Source organism: Pseudophryne corroboree, chromosome 1, assembly GCF_028390025.1.
Source record: "Pseudophryne corroboree isolate aPseCor3 chromosome 1, aPseCor3.hap2, whole genome shotgun sequence".
Classification (NCBI taxonomy): Eukaryota; Metazoa; Chordata; class Amphibia; order Anura; family Myobatrachidae; genus Pseudophryne; species Pseudophryne corroboree.
In genome coordinates, this window is record NC_086444.1 from 92173374 (window position 1) to 92191255 (window position 17882).

Below are 17882 nucleotides of genomic sequence, written 5' to 3' on the forward strand. Positions count from 1 at the left end.
AGGCGCAGGCTTCTTCTTTGTGAAAAAAAAGATGTCGGACTGCGTCCGAGTATTGATTACCGTGGGCTCAATGAGATCACAGTGAAGAATCGGTATTCGTTACCTCTAATCACCGAGCTATTTGACCGTGTCAGTGGAGCTGCCATCTTTTCCAAGTTAGATCTGAGCGGTGCATACAATCTCATCCGTATCCGAAAGGGTAACGAGTGGAAAACCGCCTTTAACACCCGTGATGGACATTTCGAGTACCTCGTCATGCCTTTCGGACTCATCAATGCTCCAGCTGTATTTCAACACTTTGTCAACGAAATCTTCTGTGATATCCTCTATTGACATGATGTGGTCTATCTCAATGATATCCTCATCTTCGCTAACGATCTCAAGGAACATCGTTATTGGGTGAATGAGGTCCTGTCCCGTCTCCGTGCCAATCATCTCTACTGCACGTTAGAGAAGTGTGTCTTCGAGGTCAAGTCAATTCCATTTCTAGGCTACATCGTTTCTGGTTCTGGTCTAGAAATGGATCCTGAGAAACTCCAGGCTATCCGAGATTGGCCTATACCCACTTCACTGAAAGGTGCTCAAAGATTTTTAGGGTTTGCCAACTACTATAGGAGATTCATCCGAGGTTTCTCCACCATTGTGGCACCGATCACCGCCCTCACACGGAAAGGTGCATATCCTTCCAAGTGGTCGGAAGAGGACACTCAAGCATTTCATCTTCTCAAGCAAAAGTTTGTCTCCGCTCCAGTCCTGAAAAAGCCTGATACCAACTTACCTTTCACCTTGGAGGTGGACGCTTCATCAGTAGTGGTTGGCGCTGTTCTATCCCAAAGAGCTGACGATGGCCACTTGCATCTCTGTGGCTATTTCTCATGGAAGTTATCACCTGCAGAGCGCAACTACGCCATTGGCGATCAGGAACTTCTAGCAATCAAGCTCGTCCTAGAAGAGTGCAGATACTTGCTTGAGGGTGCCTCTAATACTATCACCATTTTAACAAATCACAAGAATCTTCTGTACCTAAAAGCCGCACAGTGTCTCAAAGCCAGATGGGCATTCTTCTTTTCCAGGTTCAACTTTAAGCTCTCGTTTTAGCCAGGTTCACAGAATCGTAAGGCTGATGCTCTTTCCCGTGCCAGGGAGCAAGAAAATGAGTCTGAATTTGAGTCTGAATCAATCCTATTATCGACCCAGTGGAATTCTCCGCCATTGGAGTGGACTCTATGCCTCCACCAGGGAAAAGCCTTGTAAAACCGGCTCTCAGAAAGAAGCTCTTGCAATGGGCACATTCTTTGCCAACTATGGGTTCCATCCCAAGGTCCCCGAATTCCAACCGCTTCGAGCAACGTCAGTACCTGCAGCTGATATTACGCTTCGTCAGTTTTCTCAAAACTGGAAGAATATTTGGTCAGCCCTTTTGAAAGCTTCCCCAAGGTACAAGAAAGTTGCGGATAAGAAGCGCAAAGCAGTTCCTGCTCTCAAGCCAGGGGATCGTGTTTGGCTGTCTACAAAAAATCTGAGGCTGAAGGTTCCAAGTATGAAGTTTTCTTTTCGTACTACCGGGCCCTTCCAGATCGAGCAAGTCATCAATCCGAGTTGATCGCTCGCTAGCAACTTTTTGCAGTTAAATCTCGGCAAAACTGCGCATGTGTATGCACCGCAATGCACAGGCACGTTGTACGGGTACAAAGAGGATCTGTGCTGGACAATGGATTTAACAAAGAATCCATTCGCACAGCCGATCGCAAGGTGATTGACAGGAAGAAGGCGTTTGTGGGTGAGGGAACAACTCGGAATGAGGGCCATTATACGAATAGCACCTCATTACACAAATGGCACCACATTACATAAATAGCCACAACATTACATACAGTAAGTAGCCACCGCATTCCGGGAGTCATTTCCGAACTGATCGTAGCTGTGCTAAATTTTAGTACAGCTACGATCCCTTACACTGACATGCAGGGGGCCGCCCCGCATGTCAGGCCGCTCCCCCCCTTCCCGCACAAGTACAAAAGCATCACACAGTGGCGATTCTTTTGTACTTGAAAAGTATCTCCTGGCCAGTGCAGCTTCTGGGTCACAGCGGCTGCGTGTGACGTCACGCAGCCGCTGCGGCCAACCCCCCCCCCCCGCACGGTCCGGCCACGCCTGCTTTGGCCGGACCGTGCCAACAAAACGGCGGGCAAACGCCACCGTGCAACCCCTCCTGTCAATCAGGCAGAGCCGAACGCTAGGCAACGACAGCCGTCGGCTGTCAGCCATGCGCCAGCGCACTGCGGTGCTGGCGCATGCGCAGTTCTGACCTGATCGCTGCGCTGCAATAAACTGCAGCGAGTGATCAGGTCAGAATGACCCACCTACATACGTAGCCACCATATTACATAAATAGGCCCATCATCATGGACAGACATTGGGCAGTTATAGGGCTGAAGGACGTTGCATTAGCGATTGTCCCAGTGCTGGCTGTGAGTGCAGCCTGATCAGCTGGCATCCTGAGAAGAAGGTACATCCTGCTCCTGTCCAGTCCCCAAACCATACACTGTGACCAGGGATGCCCTAACCCTTACACTAACATGATAATGCAAATAATGTCATTAAAAATAACCTCTCTGCCGGGTCCCCTTCAGTGCTCAGTCGCCGCTCTGGCCAGTTCAGTGAGAGTACGGGAGCTAGGGTGGCTGCGGGTGTAGTGAACTCTAAAGATTGTAAGCATGCGAGCAGGGCCCTCCTATTTCCATGACTGTTTGTTTATTACCCAGTTTTGTTTTATCATTTTGTCCAATTGTAACGGAATTTGCTGCACTATAAAAGAAACTGTTAATAAATAATAAATAAATAGTGAACCCGGCTCCAATCATCGCAATGCTGCTGCTCCCGGGCCGGGCTCGTTGAAGAGACCTTTGGCTGGGGCCAGAGAGAGGATGCTGCTGGGATGGTTAACTTTCCCCAGGTCTCCCATTGGTAGAACAGCTTCACTACTTTTCACGGCAAGCGGCACCTGGAAGTGCCCGCTAGCCTAACTTCTGGATAGTGTTCCAATGAACCGCAAGTACTGGAAGCAGTGTGAGCCAGCCCAGCCTGAGTGTGAATCGGCCTGGCGAGGGGGATATGGGACGGCCCATCGGAATTTGTCCTGGGGGGCCAATCTGCCTCTGGATATACGTACTGCGCATGTGCAAAATGCCGGGAAAATGGCCGCCACACCATTTTCCTGGCAGCTTGTGCAGTGCTGCTGCTACCAACACAGGACTCTGGAGGGATAAGTATTAAAAAAAATGGGTGCAGGTTGTGCGGGCCCCGTGAACACCACACAACTTGCACCCGTTTTAGATACGCTACTGACATGGGCATTCATAGCATAGAATAAATAAATAGGATGAATGCATAACTCTGTACTGGCTGTTTTTCCTCTCATGTCCTATTAAGTGGTAATATGGATTTTTCAGTGAAGGTTTCCCAGAGGAAACATTAAGTTATTAGCGTATGCAATTAAGTGAATACAAAATGTACACATCAACTACTAGGCTTTGAACAACCTTCTCATCTTCAGTTATATGGAGAGTTCAATACATTTTAAGCACCAGCGTCTGCAGTGAGCAGTGAATACTAATTTGTTAGAATGAATTGACTATAATGTTATATAGAGAAGCTGGTATTTCTCTGGCAGTCATCATCCCTGTCTCTACTGCAAGAGATCTGTATGAAATCAGTTATATCTGCATACGCCTACCTCTACGCCCACAGGGGGCAATAATTGTCCCGTTGCACTGGGGAAAAGGGGCGTGGCCCAATCAAGGGATGTGGCAGCGAGTCACGGGGGCGTGGTCTTTCAACAGAGCAGAGGCGGAGCTGCTCGGCAAGGCCTTCAGGTGGCTGAACCGTCCATCAGGCCATCACCCTTCTGGCATTTTCCACGTATTGCCCGTGGATCCATGGGTATGGGTCGTTGGGTCGACCCAAATTAGGTTGACACTCATTAGGTCGACCACTGAAGGTCGACACTGCCATTAGGTCAACATGCATTAGGTCGACAGGTCAAAAGGTCGACATGAGGTTTTTGACTGTTTTTGGTGTTGTTTTTCTCCATAAAGTGACGGGGAACCCCAATTAGTGCACCGTGTCCCCTCGCATGGCTCGCTTTGCTCAATTACCGATCCAGTCATAGTCCATGTGGATCGTTAATTATGAAAAAAATCCAAAAAATGATTTCAAAAAAACCTCATGTTGACCTTTTGACCTGTCAACCTAACATTCATGTTGACCTAATGCATGTCGACCTAATGGCATTGTCGAGCTTCAGTGGTCAACCTAATGAGTTTCGACCTAAGTTGTGTCGACCTAACGACCTTCTCAGTGCTTGCGATCACTTCAGCCTATTTGTGTCTCTGGATTTGATGTCATACACCCGCCCAGCGAACGCCCAGTCACGCCTGCGTTTTTGCAAACACTCCCTGAAAACGGTCCGTTGACACCCAGAAACGCCCCCTTTCTGTCAATCTTCTAGCGGCCGTCAGTCCGAAGAAAAACTTCGCTAGAACCTGAGCACAACCACAAAGGGCTTTGTACCCGTACGACGCACGTGCGGCCCATACGCATGCGCATAAATGCAGTTTTTTTCACCTGATCACTTCGCTGCGAAAATCGGCAGCGAGCGATCAACTTGGAATGACCCCCAGCAATTCAGCAGTAAAAGTAAGCTTCCTAAATCAGTAACCCAGCGATGTATTGTGCTGCAATAAGTGGTCTGCCCTATAAACAGTCTCCTCTATTGCTTCTGCATGTCGAAAGTGGCCAGTCTCCTATTTGGGTGAAGCCGCAGCCGATTTCCTTCATTTATACACAGATTCACACTCAGCTGCACACAGATGTACAAATGTCATATCCATCAGTGTACACTAGCAGTGTAGTTTTGTCTTTCTCCGTTGTTTTATTTATGTGAATAAGAACATTGTGAGCGAGAGTCGCGCAGAACTTGGCACGCTGTAAGTGGCTATTAGGCGCAACTGAAGCCACAGTAAGAAAGGACACCACTGTATGACAGCCCTATCTGAGCAATTGGGGCTAAGGCAGGACATCACAGTATTTTTCAGTTTATTAAAATACACTCACCTCAGAAATAACTACATCAATTAATATCATACAGCGATCAACCTGTTTAGGAAAATGATTCAAATGAAATATTAAAATATGATACCAAGTTGGTCATTCCAAGGTGGTGATCGCTCGCTAGCAGTTTTTAGCAGTCGTGCAAACGCTATGCCGCCGCCCATTGGGAGTGTATCTTAGCTTAGCAGAAGTGTGAACGGTTGTATCGCAGAGCGGCTACAAAAAATGTTTGTGTAGTTTCAGAGTAGCTCAAAACCTACTCATCGCTTGCGATCACCTCAGACTATTCAGTTCCGGATTTGACGTCACAAACACGCCCTGCGTTCGCCCAGCCATGCCTGCGTTTTTCCTGGCACGCCTGCGTTTTTCCGCACACTCCCTGAAAATGGTCAGCTGCCAACCAGAAACGCCCACTTCATGTCAATCACTCTGCGGCAAGCAGTGCGACTCAAATGCAGCGCTAGACCCTGTGCAAAACTACATCGTTCGTTGTGCCTGTAAGTCGCGCGTGCGCATTGCGCCGCATACGCATGCGTAGAATGCCATTTTTTAGCCTGATCGCTGCGCTGCGAACAAATGCAGCTAGCGATCAACTCGGAATGACCCCCCCAAATACATAGAAACTGCTATAGAGTCTGTACACTGATGAGTATAGTGAGAACCATTGGCGTTTCTATAATGGGTACAATGTGTGTGGTGCACACGGGCCCCTGGGTCCAGGATGGGGGCCACACCGCACACACTGCACCCATGTTTTAATTCTTACCATTCTGGAGTCCCGCGTCAGGCGCTGCAGCCGCTGTGAAAAACACCATCAAAATGGCTGCAGCGCATGCACAGTAGTAATTAGTCTCCAGAACATGGAGGGTGCCATGTTTCTGGAGACCTGCGCATGTGTGCCATTAAAACTACATCCTTATGTTGTGCCAGATAAATGGGCAGGTTTACGGAAGCTATAAAAGTCCTTCAAGGGATTCGGTTCTCTGGCAAGCAGAATGTATCCTGGCATGGTGTAGGCTCACCAACAAGTCTGTGCCTCATCCATAGTAACATAGTATCTAAGGTTGAAAAAAGACAATTGTCCATCGAGTTCAACCTATTTGTGGTCTCCTATGCACGATTATTTTGTAGAAAATTTTGACTGAAGTTGATGACTGCCGTTACGTTTTACCCCTCTTTTTTATAATAACCATAGTGCGTGACTATGCCCCGTAACCCTGGATATCCTTATCCATTTGGAATTTATCTAACCCATTCTTAAAGGTGTTGACTGAGTCTGCCATTACAACTCCCTCAGGCAGGGAATTCCAAACACGCTTCGTCCTTACCGTAAAAAAGCCTTTACGCCATATTGTGCGGAATCTCCTCTCCTCTAACCTGAGCGAGTGTCCACGAGTTCTGTGTGTTGATCTAACCAAAAACAGGTCCTGCGCAAGATCTGTATAATGTCCCCTTATATATTTGTAAATGTTGATCATGTCCCCTCTTAATCTCCTCTTTTCCAGTGTAAACATGCCTAGTCTTGCAAGCCTTTCTTCGTATTCCAGCGTCTCCATACCCTTAATTAGTTTGGTCGTCCGCCTTTGAACCTTTTCTAGCTCCAGGATATCCTTTTTGTAGTAAGGTGCCCAGAATTGTACACAGTATTCAAGGTGTGGCCTCACAAGTGATTTATATAACGGAAGTATAATACTCTCGTCCCTAGCATCAATTCCCCGTTTTATGCATGCTAATATCTTATAAGCCTCTTTTGCTGCAGTCCTACTTTGGGTACTACTGCTTAGTTTGCTATCTATGAGGACACCTAAGTCCTTTTCCAGTACAGAATCCCCTAATTTTACCCCACTTAGTAGGTAGGTGTTATTTTTGTTCTTGTTACCACAGTGCATTACCTTACACTTGTCTGTATTGAAGTGCATTCTCCATTTCGCTGCCCAAGCTTCTAATTTAACTAAGTCATTCTGAAGCGACTCAGCATCCCCCTCTGCATTTATAACTTTACACAATTTGGTATCATCTGCAAAAATTGACACCATGCTCTCTAGACCTTCTGTTAGGTCGTTAATGAAAATATTGAACAATAGCGGTCCTAATACTGAGCCTTGCGGCACACCACTTAGCACTTCAGTCCAAGTTGAAAAAGATCCATTAACCACAACGCGCTGCTCCCTATTATCTAACCAGTTTTTGACCCAAGTGCATATTGTGCTTCCTTGCCCTGATCCAGTTATCATAGTTGTATTGCCAATGGGCATTCAGCTGCAACTAGGGAAGCCAATCCCGGGCAGTTTTTTCAGTCCCCGGAATTATTGTTTTTAAAATGACACTCTTCAATGTCCCCCCACCCAGCTTGCACGACAACTCACCAGTGCGATGAGGTGAGGTCCGGGTGGCGCGCGGCTGGCGTCAGGCTGCGCAGCATGATCTGATGTAAGTGCACACAGCCAGGGGCAGTGGTTTATTGGTAATAGATGCACAGTTTCATGGGAACATTATTTAATACCCAATGATCCAATCATTTTGTTTCAGCTATACCGCTGTTCTCCCCTGAACGGATGGCAGACTGTAAACTCTCCCAATCAGGGTACTCTCTACACTTTGTTTCATGTCTTCACATCCTTTACACCCCTCATGTAACTTGTGTTATTTATGTGCAGTTGTATTTGTAGGATTTGGCCAGTGCTGCAGAGATTTTTGGGGGACATTTACTAAGCAGTGATAAGAGCGGAGAAGTGAGCCAGTGGAGAAGTTGCCCCATCAACCAATCAGCAGCTCTGTATAATTTTATAGTATGCAAATTATAGATGTTACTTCAGTGCTGATTGGTTGCCATGGGCACTTCTCCACCGGCTCACTTCTCCACTCTTATCACTGCTTAGTAAATGTCCCCCTTAGTGCCTTATAAATGAGGATGAACAGTGCAGCATTAGGCTGATAACTAGCTGGTCTACAAATAATATATATATATATATATATATATATATATATACAGTATACACACACACACACACACACACACACACACACACACACACACACACACACACAGTTGTGCTGTTGTAAGAGGTTGTGTTGGTGGTTACTTACTCTCTCCTGAACAATGGTATAGCCCTAGCAAAACAGTTAATATATGCATGTGTAATTACATTATATATAATTTTACGCATGAAACAAAGTTTTGAAACGTACTAACAATCCATATTGCATTTGATTTTCAGCTCCTCGCTGCCGGTGTGTGCTGTAGATAGAAAGAGCAAAAATGTTGCCCTCACAATCTGCAAACTGCATGCTCTTGAATGCGCGGGGTGGCAATACCCTGTGACTGAAGAGGCAAATTGCAAATTCCCGGACTCGACAGGAAGGTCATGTGATGAATGCCACCTGTGGGAAACCTGCTCAGGTAAGGAATTTCTGCTGTCTGTTAGTTACTAGTAGACTGGTGTGCACAGAAGAAAACAGAATTGCATGGAAAAGTAACATTTGCACGTTAGTTAGATGGAACTAGTTCATATCAAGGTATTAAATATAACTGATTTGCAGGGTGAGTTCAGTTAGGTATTCTAAGAAGCAAAATTGAGATTGCCAAGAATGTGCTCATGTCCTCGAACAGTGGCGTAACTATTGCCCCTGCAGACCCCGCCGTGGCGTGGGGGTGCCGCCACTCCGGAATTTAGCTGACAGACAGATTTGCTTGAGGTGAAGGTGTAGCTCCTCTGCCTCTGGTGACGTATGTACATGTGTGAGGGAGGTTACAGGTATGCTCGGCATGTGGTGCGGCGACTGGAGACTGAGAGCGGAGAGACGGAGGCTGTCAGGGCAGGCTGAGCTGCTGCTGCGGTGATGGTCCGGTTCCACGACTACCGCCGCCTGGCCTCGGAAAGACACAGCCGTGCTTGGTGAGTCGGTAAGACTGCCTGTCACTAGTGACTGCTAAATACAGACTGATTCTCTTACAGTCTGTGTGTAATACGCAGTCGCCGGCCTCGCGGAGCTCCATACCATTTTTGGGTGTGACATGTGACACACACACAGCAAGCACTGCGGGCAGTGAGAAGCGAGTCAGTCTCTCTCCGTCTCCACTCCAGCGTCGCGTGGTCTTGGTGTGTGTGGAGAGAGGCTGGCTGAGCATCTGCAACAACCACAGCCCCCAGACCAGGACCCATCTACCTACCGCGCCAGCCACTGAGTCTTCACTTGGACTCTGTAAGTTACTATCATGGGCAGGCCAGCTTCAGGTGATTATAGCTGTGGTTGTGCAGGGGAGAGGATTCTGTGCATAGAACAATGTAATTGTACATAGACTTGTCCATAAATTGTGTGAAGGCCGACTGACGCAGTAATAAATATAATAGTAACAGTTACTAGATGCATCATACACCGAGTAACTTACTATTATATCTACTGTATTACTGCGTCAGCTGGCCTTCACACAATTTTTGGACAAGTCTATGTACAATTATATGCCCAGATTCCTTCACCCTGCACCACCATACATGCTGTGTGGCCAGCTTAGGTGATAAGTGCTTATGTGGCGCAGGGGCGAGGAATCTGGGCATATGAATAAATAAAAATAAAAAAAAGATCAGACTTAATTGTTAGCTAGGGAAAACCAATTTGATGTGGATGCATATAAATGCTTGCCCTAAATTATTAAAGTATGTACCCTGTACCAGGGATACCGTGTGTGCATATACTGTATACTGCTTATTTCATGGACAAAATTAGATATATGACACGGGATGGGGATGGTGGTGCTGTCCGTCCCTTGAAGCATATAGCTTTTTGGCACTGGTAAAAGTGTCCTCCTCTCCATTGCTCCTTTCTGCCAGTGTCTCGTTTTATCTATTAATATCCCAGGCAAAAGGGGGCCCTTTATTTAAGCAACAAGGCTCTGACGCTGCTGCGCAGTCTGTGTAATGTGGATGGCATTTTCTGTAGCTCAGAAGCATCAACACAGAGATGTTTGTCCTTCAGTTTGAACGGGTGAATACTTTGCAGGCAGCGGAGCGGACGCAGTGATCTACAGTATATCCTCCATTATATAGAATTATTCTGTGTTGCTGACAAAGTTTTTCAAGTTTCTGTAATTATTGCATAAAGAACATTTTTAAGAGCATTTTTGAACTTATCCATTTTTACAGCAAATGCCCAAGACAGAGGTTGAGGGTTCATTTTAAAACTGTACTGTATAATTTGCTGTAAAGGGCCCCATACACTAGAACGATAATGCCCGATTTCATCCAATTTCGACCTTTCGGGCCGATATACAGTGTCGGACTGGGGCATGTAGGGCCCACCGGGGGAATGCAGTGGCAGGGGCCCATGTTTAGGGGTGTGGCTAGTCTCTAGAGGGGGTATGCCCAGCCACCACATTGGTTTGCCTAACCATTTTGCAAGTGTTGGTCCCCTAGATAAATATATACAGTAAATACTGTTGTGCATGCATGATAATGTACTAGATTAGTAACAGCACAGTCTGGAACCTGATCCGTAGAGGAGGGGGTGGGGCCCCAGGCAGTAGGGCCCACCGGTGGTTTCCCCTGTACCCTTGTGGGCCAGTCCAACCCTGCCGATATATATGATGAAAAGTGGCTAAATCAGATGTTTTACATCTCATCCGATCCGATGCATGGTCCCGTGAGCATGGGATCAGAGCCCCTAGGTTGTTAGTGCTGCACTCGTGATTTCTCATATCCCACAGGCATGGCTGGGATCGTATAAGATACATCATATGCAAAAGGACCACATACGACGTATCCTATGCGATCCTGCCGCACGGGAGGCTGCCGGGCGGTTCAAGGGAAATCTTATGCAACATGAGGTCCGACATGTCGCTGTAGTCTATGCGGCCCTTTAGGGGCATTACTATAAGGAGAAAAAATGACAAATAATGTAAGGGGCATGAATCAGGATTATTTTTTTCCTGTGGTGGCCAACGTATGGGCGTGCAGGTTGCAAAACTGACTTATAAGGTAGTCTTTTCCTGCAATTCCACTCCCCTTTAAGCAAAGCCACGCCCATTTCAGGAAGGCCACGCAGTTACAAAACTTTGGGGTCCCAGCAGATCTGCAGTAAGCTTTCATTTCATAATCATTTTATTCGGAATGATTTATTGTAAGCCTCCTAATTCTATATTTTTAGATTTTGATGGATATACACTTCAGCACATTTGCTGGCTGCACAAAGCCATGGGTGGTGACATCGCGCAGAGTCGGTGGGATCACAGTGATGCATTTCACCTAGAATTGCATCATCACACCTCTGTGCTGCCCATTTCACTCATACGGAGTTTCCTGGATGTTCAAGTAGAGCAAGTCAATTTGGGGTCTGTTTACTAAGCCTTGGAGAGAGGTAAAGAGGTCTGAGCTAACGTACAACCAACCAGCTCCTAACTGACATTTTTTTTAAACCAGCCTGTAACATGGCATTTAAGATCTGATTGGCTGGTACTTTATCACCATTTACTTTATCGCTTTCCAAGAGGGGGAGATGTACTAAGAAGTGAAAAGAGTGGAGAACTGAGCCAGTGGAGAAGTTAATCATGGCAACCAATCAGCTGCTCTGAGTAATTTGATAGTATGCAAATTATAAATGTTACTTCGGTGCTGATTGGTTGCCATGGGCAACTTCTCCACTGGCTCACTTCTACATAATTTTCACTCATTTGTACATCTCCGCCTAAGTAAATAGACCTTTGTCCTTAAGTCACTTAGGGGTCTATTTACTAAGCCTTGGATATAGATAAAGTGGATGGAGATAAAGTACCAGCCAATCGGCTCCTTACTGCCATGAACAGGCTGGGTTTGAAAAATGACAGGAGCTGATTGGCTGGTACTTTATCTCATACTTGCCTACTCTCCCGGAATGGCCGGGAGGCTCCCGAAAATCGGGTGACCCTCCCGGCCCCACGGAAGAGCAGACAAGTCTCCCGATTTGCGGGTCCCCCCTGCCCGTCCGCCCACTTAGTGTGTAAAGTGGGCGGTCCGGGCAGTCGATGACGCGACTCTTGCAGAATCGCGTCATCATAGCCACGCCCCCTGCAGTGTAATGCCGGGGATCGCGGCATTACAGAGCGAGGGCGTGGCTTAAAGCGGGTGTAATTGTGACCCCGCCCTTGCTCCGCCCCGTCCCGCCCTTGCTCCGCCCCCATCCTGCCTCCGGTCCACCCCCTCCTCTTCATCACAGCCTCCCCTGCCCGCCCTCTGAGCCGACCTGGCTGCTCTCTCCCGCAGAGAGCAGCCAGAATGTCGGCAACTATGCTTATCCAAGTCTTAGAAAATAGACCCCTTAGTGTGCTTGAAAAGAGCCTAACATTTCACTATAAGCTTGTATTATCACTGAGGGACAAGTGAAGCAGCCATGTTACGGCTGAATGACTGTACAATAGAATTAATGCTTTTAATTCACTAAGAACTATCAAGCCCATCAATTCACTAGAAATTAAAAAGCCCATTAATTCACAAGGACCTTCAGTAGCTAGTCTATCAATTCACTAGGAACTAATGAGTCCATTCATTTATTAAGAACTAGTGAGCCTATCAATTTACTAAGGAACTAGTGAGGTATAATTAAAAGCTACATTTTGTGTACTGAACAAATATCAATAAGAAAGCCTATTGATTTAGTAAGAATCAGTGAATCACAAGCTGAGGCAGCCATTTTTGTGAGTTGAACCAGAGTGAGGCCTATAAATTTAGAAGAGAGTAGTGACATCACTGTTGTATCTTGATGATGTCACTGGGACTGGACCCTACTGCATTGTGTGCATTCACGAGAATATTGTTTCAAAGCATCAAATAGCTAAATGTGTGTTGGTTCAGATATTCAGACAAGGGCTATATACTGTATATAGGGCTGGGAATATAGATGTGATGGAAAAGGAAAGGGAGAGATCAATACATATTTGTACACTCTTTAGACCTAAGATTGTCTATTATTATTACTGACCATTGTAACGTGACCATTTATGATCATAGTAGGCAGTCAGGGCACTTTGCACTGTGACAGATTTGTAATTACTACAGAGAAATATTTAATCTATGTACAAGAGGCCGTGTGAGCATTTCATATGTCTCTCTATCATATATATGAATATTTTTTATTACCCGTTTATCTTAATTTGTAAACTGTTGTTTGATAAATGGGTCCCAGCCTTCCAAATATACAGTGGTGCTTTTCTGTGAACCCTTCAGAATTTTCTAGATTTCTGCTGAAGTTTGACCTAAAACTACCTCAGATTTTCACACAAGTCCTAATAGTAGATAAAGAGAACTAAATCAACCAAATAAGACAAAAAAAATTAGATGTGCTATTTTTTTATTGAGGAAAATGATCCAAATCTCACATATTTTTGAGTGGCAAAAGTATGTGAACCTTTAGGCTTAGCAGATATTTTGAAGGTGAAATTAGAGTCAGGTATCATTTTAAACGGCAGGAGCTGCTTGTGTGTCCTATTAACAATATGCAAAATGATGCTAATAGGACGCACCAACAGTTCCTGCTGTTTAAAAAGGAGATTTATGGTAGACTTACCAAGGTTAAATCTCTTTCTGCGAGGTACACTGGATTCCACAGGGAAAACATCTGGGGTGTAGAGTTGGATCTTGATCCGAGGCACCAACAGGCTAAAGCTCTGACTGTTCCCAGGATGCACTGCACCACCTCCTCTATAACCCCTCCTCCAGGCACTGGAGCTCAGTTTCGTTAACCGGTCCAATACAGTAGCAGGTAAAAGAGACGGCAGATGTTAGTCACATAGAACGACATTCTCACGACAGGAGAAGGGACCAGCGGCTAATGCCATACAAACCCAAAGAAGCTAAGTGCGTCAGGGTGGGCGCCCTGTGGAATCCAGTTTACCTTGCAGAAAGAGATTTAACCATAGTAAGCCTTCTGCAGCGGGGTACACTGGGATTCCACAGGGAATACATTGGGGATGTCCTAAAGCAGTTCCTCATGGGAAGGGACACATCATAACGGGAACAAGAACCCGGCGTCCAAAGGAAGCATCCTGGGAGACGGAAGTATCAAAGGCATAAAACCTAATGAACGTGTTCACTGAGGACCACGTAGCCACCTTGCACAATTGTTCAGCGGATGCGCCTCGGTGGGCCGCCCAAGAAGGTCCAATAGACCAAGTAGAATGGGCTTTGATAGCAGCAGGAGCTGGAAGACCAACCTGTGCATACGCTTGTGCAATCACCATCTGGCCAAGGTTTGCTTATTCGCAGGCCAGCCACGTTTGTGAAATCCAAAAAGTACAAACAGGGTATCTGACCTCCTGATAGAGACAGTCCTCTCCACGTAGATACGGAGAGCCCGTACCACATCCAAAGACCGCTCTTTGGTAGACAAACCAGAAGAGATAAAAGCCGGAACCACAATCTCTTGGTTAAGATGGAAAGAAGATACCACTTTAGGTAGATAACCGGGGCAAGAGAACTGCCCGGTCACAGTGAAAAATCAAAAAGGGTGGAGGACAGGACAAAGCGAAACAGAGGATTTAAGCGGTATGAGGTGACTGAAATACACAGTAAAAAATAACAAATCGTTTATACTGTGTAGCACTATATAAATATGAGACCCTGGCGCACCTAGCCCCACTGGGTACAGAATATAGTGATAGCAATAAGTGGGATACAGGAGAATGAAATCCACACAACAGCTACAGGCACACTCAGCCACAGGTACAATGCAGGAGTTATTACAGATAAACAATAAAACTGCACTGGACTAGTAAAACTACATATAAATATGTATGAATATAGATATAACAATGCACAGTAGATACTGGATGTATATCACAGAATACTTGTACTAAATATTCCGCTAGCAGCACACTTGTTCTTAACTAACACTGTCTCAAATGACATGTAGACGACTTAAGTGCCTATAAATGCACAGCGTTGTGAGACAAGCGGCTTTACAGAAGATACAGAGCCCTGCAGTCCTGGAGATCAGCTCAGCTACTAGCCTATGTAAAATGGATTTTAGTAAATCTGACCTGTGCTTCCTGCCCTGGTGGATATAGTGGGGTCCCTGTGTAGTACAGTGTCCATGCCAACGGCGCGTTCCATCTCTTGGGACCGCGACCGGACCGCGATTTACCAGCAGGTCCCACCTGGGGGACCCTCTTACCTCCTCCCTGATGTGCAGCCACGCGATCCAGGAGAGTGTCAGCGGTGGTGTGCCTGATGACCGGTGCACCTCCGCTGCAAATACCCGGGAACCCGGCTGCGGGAGTATGCTGCGCTGCTGGGAAGGTGATGGGGCTGCAGCACAGAATGTCAGAATGACATAAACAGTGCTGCGGCCCTTGAAGTCTTCTTAAAAAGCTCTTTTCAGGACTACCTAGCGCAGCCCCACCTGCTCTGCAGGCACCAACTTACAAACTGAGCTCCAGTGCCTGGAGGAGGGGTTATAGAGGAGGCGGTGCAGTGCATCCTGGGAACAGTCAAAGCTTTAGCCTGTTGGTGCTTCGGATCAAGATCCATCTCTACACCCCCCCATGTATTCCCTGTGGAATCCCAGTGTACCCCGCTGCAGAAATGATATGCAGCATGCCTATATAGTGTGTGTAATAGCAATTGTATCTGCATACAAAATGTTATGCTACAGTGTATTCCAGCCAAAACTGTAACATAATTTGGTATACAGATACAGTCGCAATCACACAGAGAATATAGCCATACCGCATATCATTTTAAACAGCATAATCTGCTTCTGCGTCCTGGAGGACTGGGGTTTGTTTAGGGTGTGTGTTGCTTTAATCATGGGACATTTGGGTGCCAATGGGTGATGGTCTATCACTGTGCAACTGTTAAAATAACAGACACTTTCTGGTTGGTATGAAAAAATCGGACGCTTCCTGGTCTAAAAAAGTCGACAGAAGTTGGATCCTATTTGCATTGGTACCGTGAAAGACGAACACCATTACAGTCATTGACTGAGTTATGGTAAAAAGTTGCACATTTTAATGTCCGAATTGGTCCGACTTTTTCCCGGATGTTAAAATTGTCTCCAATTACATCCCGGGCCACATGTTTGTCCCATGAACAAAGGAGTTTTCTGAGGACCTCAGAAGAAGATCTGACAAAAGTTACAAAACCATCTCTAAAGAGTTTGGACTCCACCAATTAACAGTCAGACAGATTGGGGTCAATTCTATTCAGCGACAGTTGAATAGTGCCAGGAGTTAGCTCCCGTCGCTATTCAATTCAGCTCATGTTAAGTCGGTGAAGGCCCATTCTCGCCGACTTAACAGGTTGAATTGTCGGGAGAACGGGCATTCTCCGACTTAACTCACCGCCACGATGCTGATTCCTGACAGAATTAGCCTTGCGCCGGCCGCGCGGCGGCACTTTTGTTGGATTTACTCTCTCACCCCCCCTGTTGCTGAATAGAATTGACCCCAATGTGTACAAATGGAGGAAATTCCAGACCATTATCACCCTCCTCAACCAACAAAGGTCACACCAAGAGCAAGGCGTCTAATAATTTGCAAAGTCATAAAGGAACCCAAGGTAACCTCTGAGCAACCTAAGGCCTTTCTCACTTTAGCTAATGTTACTGTTCATGAGTCCACCATGAGGAGGACACTGAACAACAATGGTGTGCATGGCAGGACTGCAAGGACAAAGCTGTTGCTCTCCAAAAAGGAACATTGCTGCCCATTTGCAGATTGCTAAAGATCACCTGGACAAGCCAGAAGACTATTGAAACAATGTTTTATGGACAGATAAGTATAAAATAGAGCTTTCTGGTTTAAATGAGAAGCATTATGTTTGGAGAAAGGAGAACACTGCTTTCCAGCATAAAAACGTCATACCATCTGTGAAACGTGGTGGTGGTGGTGGTGGTGGTATCATGGTTTGGGCCTGTTTTGCTGCATGTGGCCCAGGATAACTTGGCATCATTGATGGGACAAAGTATACCAGAATATTCTAAAGGAAAATGTCAGGACATCTGTCCATGAGCTGCATCTCAAGAGAATGTGGGTCATGCAGCAAGAGAACGACCCAAACCACACAAGTCATTCAACCAAAAAATTATTAAAGAAGCCTAAATTTAGAGTTTTGGAATGGCCAAGTCAAAGTCCTGACCTTAATCCAATCGAAATGTTGTGGAAGGACCAGAAGCGAGCAGTTCATGGGGGATGGGGGGAAATCCACCAACATAGCAGAGTTGAAGATGATTTGTACGGAGGAATAGGGTAAAATTCCTCCAAGCCGATGTTCAGGACTAATGAACAATCACCGGAAACGTTTACATGCAATTATTGCTGCACAAGGGGCACATACCAGATACTGGAAGCAAAGGGTCCTTTATTTTTTCCACTCACAGATATGTGGGGCCAAATGTAATAGAGTGAGAGTTTCAGAAAGTGAGAGACTTGGTAAGGGCTGCAGGTTTTTTTTTTTTAAATTGGCAATCATTTACACAGCAAGATCAACCTGGTTTTGCAGTGTAAATGTTTGCCACTTTAAAAAAAAACTGAAACATTTTACCAAATATCTCCCCTTCTGAAACTCTCACTCTATTACATTTGGCCCCTGATATTGGATAATTTTCCTCAATAAAAAAAATAGCACATCTAATTTATTTGTCTCATTTGTTGGATTTGTTTGTCTTTATCTACTTTTAGGAAAATCTGAGGTAGTTTTAGGCCACATTTCAGCCGAAATATAGAAAATTCTGAAGGGTTCACAAATTTTCAAGCACCACTATATTTTCTTTTTGTAGCCATTAAGACATCACTTTTATAATATTCA

The 17882-nt window shown here is 45.8% G+C and overlaps 1 protein-coding gene across 1 annotated transcript in view; it reads left to right on the plus strand.

Annotated features, from left to right (window-relative positions):
- C7 (complement C7) overlaps positions 1–17882 on the plus strand; it is a 217261-nt gene that overhangs the window by 177718 nt on the left and 21661 nt on the right. Inside the window, exon 17 of the mRNA XM_063961404.1 lies at positions 8331–8512. Coding sequence (XP_063817474.1) covers positions 8331–8512 — 182 coding nt within the window. The remainder of the gene's footprint in view (positions 1–8330; positions 8513–17882) is intronic.